At 44.9% G+C, this 6,434-nt stretch overlaps 1 protein-coding gene across 1 annotated transcript; it reads right to left on the reverse strand.

Annotated features, from left to right (window-relative positions):
• Positions 1–970: 970 nt before the first annotated feature.
• Positions 971–6,163, reverse strand: LOC127323359 (probable receptor-like protein kinase At1g49730). The gene is made up of 9 exons (XM_051351513.1): positions 5,989–6,163; positions 4,824–5,375; positions 4,429–4,728; positions 3,898–4,159; positions 3,769–3,821; positions 3,594–3,661; positions 1,937–2,026; positions 1,760–1,844; positions 971–1,648 (listed from the first exon to the last, which is right to left on the reverse strand). The coding sequence occupies exons 1-9, from the start codon at positions 6,098–6,100 to the stop codon at positions 1,110–1,112; spliced, it is 2,061 nt and encodes a 686-aa protein (XP_051207473.1). The 5' UTR covers positions 6,101–6,163; the 3' UTR covers positions 971–1,109.
• Between the last annotated feature and the right edge of the window lie 271 nt (positions 6,164–6,434).

The raw sequence follows: 6,434 nt of genomic DNA on the forward strand, positions 1-6,434 counted from the left end.
CCTAACTTGAACCTTAAAACGGCATGAACTGTTACCGAAAAAGAAAAACATGAAAAAAAATTCATTAACCTTTTTGTTCGTTGAACGTGAAATTAAAGAATGAACGAATTCTTGTCATGAACGATTTCCTATCTTGAACAAACATGCATGAACAACCAGAAAAACTGTCCTGGAATTACCAAAATGTAATAGCATAAGATTCTACATGTATTAGAAAAATTATTAAAAAGCAATGTGTAATTGTCTGTACTGTTGGAGTATATATATCTGAACCATGCATTATAGGATTAGAATAGAAAAAAGTGCTACAATTGAAGCAAATTGAAAATTATCTACCCGTATTACCCGAAAAATTCCTACTCTGAAACAATTGATTCACGAAAACTGAAAACAGGTTGCGTCTGGTATGATCGGAGTGCTTTATCTAAAATGAAATAGCACGAACGTATCTTCGCCATGTTTCAGATATATCTTCGCCATGTTTGACGAGAACCATAAGACAAGAGTCACGTCCTGAAACCGGGCCTAGTCGTGACAACACCACATATTTATAATCTCGCGGTTATAAACATGTAAGGCTCAAAAGGTAACATATTTATAAAGCTAAAACAACACTTTATTCATTTCTCTAGTGCACAACTAATTTTACAAGCAGGCTTCTTTATTTATTTTCCCATCCCGTGTACTACTCCTACGTTTCTCCATCAAACTCAACAAAACCCATTTCTGCCAAGAGAATGGAAGTAGAAAGGTGAGTATGAGACATACTCAGCAAGCATACATACAAAGGAAAAGGTAGATTTAGCGATGGCTCTATAACTGTATTGGCTGCGGTCTACCAGCTGTTGTGTGAAGTATCTCTGTTTTAGTATTACCATAACCTGTAAGATTGGAGCTGTGAAGCTTTCTGACCAAGCCAATACAGTTATAAACTCAAACTGCACCTGACTCTCATGCCGAGAGTGTCAGCAAAACAAAACTGCATCATCCATCACATTTCCATGAAGAATGTAATATCTACGTACAGTGGCACAGTATTCCGAGTGCCGACCTCACCTCGCCAACCACGCATATCGGAGCAAAATCTGCTCTTGTGAAACAAAGCTTGATCAGAGGGTTTCAGGTGGGGAGTTGGCATGGCCGCTTTCAAGCAGCATGCTGCGGCTGCAGTAGGACCTCGTCGTGCTGCTCGACGAATGCAAGGACCGCAAGTCCCCACCACAGGGGACCAGCTCGTTCCGGTGGCCGCCGCACTTGCTGTTCCGGCTCGGGTAGAAGCCGCCTTCCGTGTCGTCGTCCATGCCCTCACCAAAGCTTCCATTCCCTGGGTCCAGCCGCTCCGAGAACATCCGGAGCACTTGCCTGATGGATGGCCTCTGCCGCCCTTCCCGCTGGGTGCACCACCGGACCACCCCGACCGCCAGGTGCAGCTGGTCCGCGTCGACCGAGCCCCGGATCGCCGGGTCGACCAGCTCTGGCGGGATCGCCCCGGACGATGACAGGTACTCCTGCGCCCACTCCACCAGGTTCCTCTTATCCTGGATCGCTCTCCGCCCGGTCACCAGCTCCAGCAGCAGCACGCCGTAGCTGTAGATATCGCTCTTCTCCGTCAGCTCCTGGGTTACCACGTATTCAGGATCCATGTACCCTGCGGTTAAATCCAGTATGAGAAAGATGAACAACAATGGCCTATGGTTTACTAAATATTCAAGTAGCCTGCTACATACTTTCATTAGTTGATTCCTATCGTGAAACTCACCTGGAGTTCCTCGTATGTCTGTGTTCACGGCTTCAAACTTGATAGCACCGGTTCTTGATGCATGTGCAAGCCCGAAATCAGCAACCTATATACACGGCCAAGCACCGTTTGTCAGCATGCATCACGGCCTAAATACCATAGTGGATACAAGTTATCAAATGTATCACGAGATCCAACCTTGGCAACAAAATTCTCATCTAACAGAATGTTGCTTGACTTGATGTCTCGGTGGCAGAGTGGAGGGTTACAAAAGAAATGGAGGTACTCCTGCAACAACAATAACACATCAACATTGGCTATTTCGTGGAGTAAGTGTATATAATAGGAAATTGTTTACATAATTAGTTGAATGTCAACTGAACTGACTAAGGGTAGCTCGTAAAGTTCAATCTAGAATTCAAATCCAGGATTTCCAACATTGATTCGAGTCAAACAGCACACAATACTGGTCAAGCAAACAAGCTTATCAGGGGTGTTTGTCAACCCAATGCAGAGAACACTAGCAAAGCAGTGTGCAAGCCCCATGCTAACATGGTGGGACCCAGTAGTGCCAAAACCCCGGATTTTTCATTTTCTTTAGCTAAATAGATTAGGCCAAAATCATTACTCAACTAGTCATCTCAACAGTAAATACCGCCCGCACTATTAATCAGAACCTCAGGGCAGAAAGTGCAAAAGCTTATTTATGGGAATGTGAGGCCACATGGGCCAAAAAAAGGTCAACAGTGCCAAATTATGAGCAGGACCACAGGCCTAGACAAGTGCCTATCCCTATCAATATGTACCGGCAATTTTCTCATGCCAACAACCATGGTTGATCATGATTCCTGAATGCTACTGTTCAATGGCACACCTTGAAAATAAACTAAGTGGCAATGGGCATATCTATGAGTCAAAATGCATTTCCGCTATTTGGCATGGTGTTTTGGCTCATAGGTCTAGATGCACCTATTATGAAAAATAAATTTTAAATGCATTTCAAAATGTCAAAAAAAATCCGATTTTTTCTCCCGTGTGTACATCCAGACATTCTATGTTTGCACACAAAGTTATATGGAAAAAAGACATTTTGCGTGGCGTGTGTAAAAAAAGACAAAAAAAAAAAAAAGTTGTTCCGTGGATACCTATTTTGGAGCACCAAAAGATGTCTTCTATTCATGAAACTTCGTGTGCAAACATAGAATGTCTAGATTTACACCCGGATATTTTTTTCAAAATTTTTAGACATTTGAAATATGTTTTTTGGGCAATGGGTGCATCTACACCTATGAGTCAAAATGCATTTCTGCTATTAGTATTGTTTCTATCAACATTCAAACAGGGGCCATCTCTGTAAGGAAAAAACAAAACTCAGAGAACTCTACTTGCAAATTGATAGGCGCATCGTCTAAGTACCATAAAGGCATTAATGTAGATTTGAGAGTTCCTGCTCTGAGGGAAACAAGGTTGAAGAGGGAGGGCCAGAGACAGTGGCAGAAATTGGATGGGTTGACATAATAGATTGTCTTGTCATAATGAGGTACTCTGCTGTTATTTGTACCATAGGTACCTAATATTCCTGCTCGCTACTTGTCCTCCATATACTGTAGTACTCTATTAGGTACATTTTCAGCAATTAAAAAATGCCATGAAGCTATGTTGAAAAAAACCAAAGAATGGGTTTTGAGCTTAAAAGATCAAATATTACAGCTGCTAAATCAGTATTGGTAATTGGTAACACAACTTGATGCATACATGTTGGTGATGATTTTCGCATATTTTGGCTCAACTCTGGAACAGAACAAAAACTTCCATAAGAGAAAAGAACCAGATTTATTTACTACAGGGAACCTACCAAAGCATTGGCCACATCCATTGCGATCTGTAGCCTTGTCTGCCAGCTTAAAGCCTTTATTCCAGATGCTAAAGGAATTCCAATGAGAAAACATAACAGCGAATCAAGATATATATTTTTAAGGAAAGATTATTTCAATATACTTAGAGAAGAATGAAATATGCAAAAATCTTACAGTGCAGGTGATCCTTTAGGCTTCCATTTTCCATGTACTCGTAGACAAGAAACCTGAAAGATAGAAATACAAGATTACATGTTGACCACTATGTACGGTAAATTAGGTCGCAAAATAAAACACCATTACCTTTCCTTTCTTTCGATACAGAAGCCCTTTAGGTTTACAAGATGGCGATGATGCAACCTAGCCAGGAGCTCCATTTCGCGACAGAATTCTTCTTCGGCTTGTCTCGAAACCTTGTCCATCCTTTTGACCGCAGCTATAGAGCCATCGCTAAATTGAGCCTTATAGACCGTCCCAAAGCCTCCTTTTCCAATAACTGTGCTGAAATTGTTTGTTGCTCGCGTTGTCTCTTTGTAGCTATACCTTTGAAACATTGGCGATTGACCTGAAGAACAGGGTAAATAGAGTGCTTTCGATCAAACTTAGAAGAACGGCGGGATGATCTGAACATTTTTCTTGTCATACTAATGCCCATGCAAAGCCACTAATGAAAATGCATTGAAGTAAAAAAAAAATAGAGATTTCTCATTGTAGCATTCGCCATTTTCTCAAGGCAAACTTGCAGCAAGAATGTCAATCAATATGGCGCCAATCCCTATCTCTTGAAACAAACAAATACAGGTGTTTTACAACAATCAAAGCATATTCACTGACCTTCTGGACATCTCCAGGATTGACCCTGATGAAACGCATTTTCGGGACTCTGAGGGGGTAAGTCAGCATTCTTCAGTTCCCTGTTCTTTCTACGAATCAGCACCACTAAGACGATCTGAAGAAGAATAGCAATCAATATGACCCCTATCCCTATCCCTGGAAGCACTGAAATCCGGTAAGGCTGCTGCTGCTGCTGCTGATGTCCCTGCGGTAGCGGAACACTTTTATTCTTTGGAGCTTGAGAATCATCGACAGTGGCATTTGGCAAAGAAGCTGGAGTCGACGTGACAGAAACTGGTCCTGGTATACATACACCCGAGCATTAGATACAAAATCATCAACTAGTTGGACACCATTGTAACATAGTAACTGTAGTGGAGCCAATACAGAAATACCTGGAAATGTGGTGATCCCCTGAACACCAAAGAAGCAGGTGAGTATATCATCGTACGAGAGCACGCCCTGCTGCGTCGCAAGCGCCACAAAAACCGCGCTGCGGCACACGCTGAGCGCGACATTATCATCCGACCCAATAAGTCTCCGCAGGTACACTATCCCATAGTTCAGGCACGTCTTGCAGGCGATGTCCAGCGACAGGGGGCCCCTGCAGCTGCCCAGCACGTCGCTGAAGCTGGGCGACTGCATCATCTCCAGCACGGTGTCCCGCCCTGCACACTGGTACGAGACCCTGATCTTGGGCCCCAGCCCGCAGAAGACGGCGGCGGCGGTGGCGATGCCACGCAGCCGAAACGTGTCGGAGACGGCGCTGAGGCAGATCTCGGCGAATGCGGGAGGGACGCCCAGCCTGCCCGTCGCGTTGGCGTAGCGCGCGACAGAGATGGCCACGTACGCGTTGATGTATCGGCAGCAGGAGGCCCGCTGGGACGGGTCAGAGCAGGCAGCTGCTGCCGGGGTGAAGTTTGCCCAACTGAAATCTAAGGGGCAACCTGGAAGACACGGGAACATTGCTGCATTTAGTAAATAAAGATCGTAATGAATGTAAAGCTACGGAAAAATGTAGTAGTACTAGAGAACTGGTGTATATATATGCCCCCAAATAGCTCCATCCAGGGCCGCATATCCTGAATCAATCAGCAGCTCCCCTTGACACTGACAGGCTAAAATGTTTGGCTTTCTAGTGCAAGATGCATTGAAGATTATTGATGGACACTGACAGCACCGGTACCATCAAAGAATGTATTAGCTAAATAAATATTGATCAGCTGGACTCCGTTCAAGATCTTAACATGACATAAGATGCGCTTTTTATTACCCCACGTTCGCAAGTCACAAGTAGTAATTATCACGCTCAACGTACTTGATGCTTTGAAGCATTGATTTGGGGGGGGGATCGAAATCGAATCGGGCGGCGGCGCTGGTCAAATCACGGACGGGGCGGATCAACCTCTGTCCACTAACCATCGTGTTCTGAACAGTCGAACAACAGGGAACCGGCACTAGCGTGGCGGGATCATGAGCAGCAGCAGCGGCGGCGATAGCCCATTTCTAGGTAGGAACGGGACGGGGGGGGCAGAGAAAGTAATAAGCGGATGAACTGACCTCCGACGGCGGTCGCGGCGGGGCTCGGGGAGAACCAGTACGGGGAGGAGAGCAGAAGCAGTAGGAGTATCGGTAGAGCCAAGGGGCCGGCGGCGGCGAGGCGGCGGAGCATTTTGCTTTGGGGAGTGGGAGTGGGAGTGGGAGCAAGGCTTTGGGTTTTTGGCTTGACTCGACGGGGGCTGGGCTCCTGAGGTCAGGTCAGGTGTCACAATGATTTCATTTTCGCCCGTGACAAACAAACAAAAAGGCCTCGGGTCACTCCGACGAGTCTAGCTTGCTGTCTACTCCACTCCTGATCAAGTGTGAAAAATTCAGTGAACCCCCCTATACCTAGTCCATGTCAAAATGTTGATGAAACTACTCACTTCCTCTATTTAAAATAAAATAGATGTCTTTGATTTGTCAAAATTTAGATGTATCTATGCACTAAATAGTGTTCTCCGACG

Source organism: Lolium perenne, chromosome 2 (assembly GCF_019359855.2).
Source record: "Lolium perenne isolate Kyuss_39 chromosome 2, Kyuss_2.0, whole genome shotgun sequence".
In the NCBI taxonomy this organism is placed as follows: domain Eukaryota; kingdom Viridiplantae; phylum Streptophyta; class Magnoliopsida; order Poales; family Poaceae; genus Lolium; species Lolium perenne.

What these genes read in the sequence shown, in the direction of transcription:
- LOC127323359 (XM_051351513.1), bottom strand. Translation starts at nt 6,100, where the DNA reads ATGCTCCGCCGCCTCGCCGCCGCCGGCCCCTTGGCTCTACCGATACTC. An exon ending in CGCCGCGACCGCCGTCGGAG is followed by an intron (nt 5,376 to 5,988) that starts GTCAGTTCATCC and finishes CGTGTCTTCCAG; the next exon opens with GTTGCCCCTTAGATTTCAGT. An exon ending in ATGAGAATTTTGTTGCCAAG is followed by an intron (nt 1,845 to 1,936) that starts GTTGGATCTCGT and finishes CCGTGTATATAG; the next exon opens with GTTGCTGATTTCGGGCTTGC.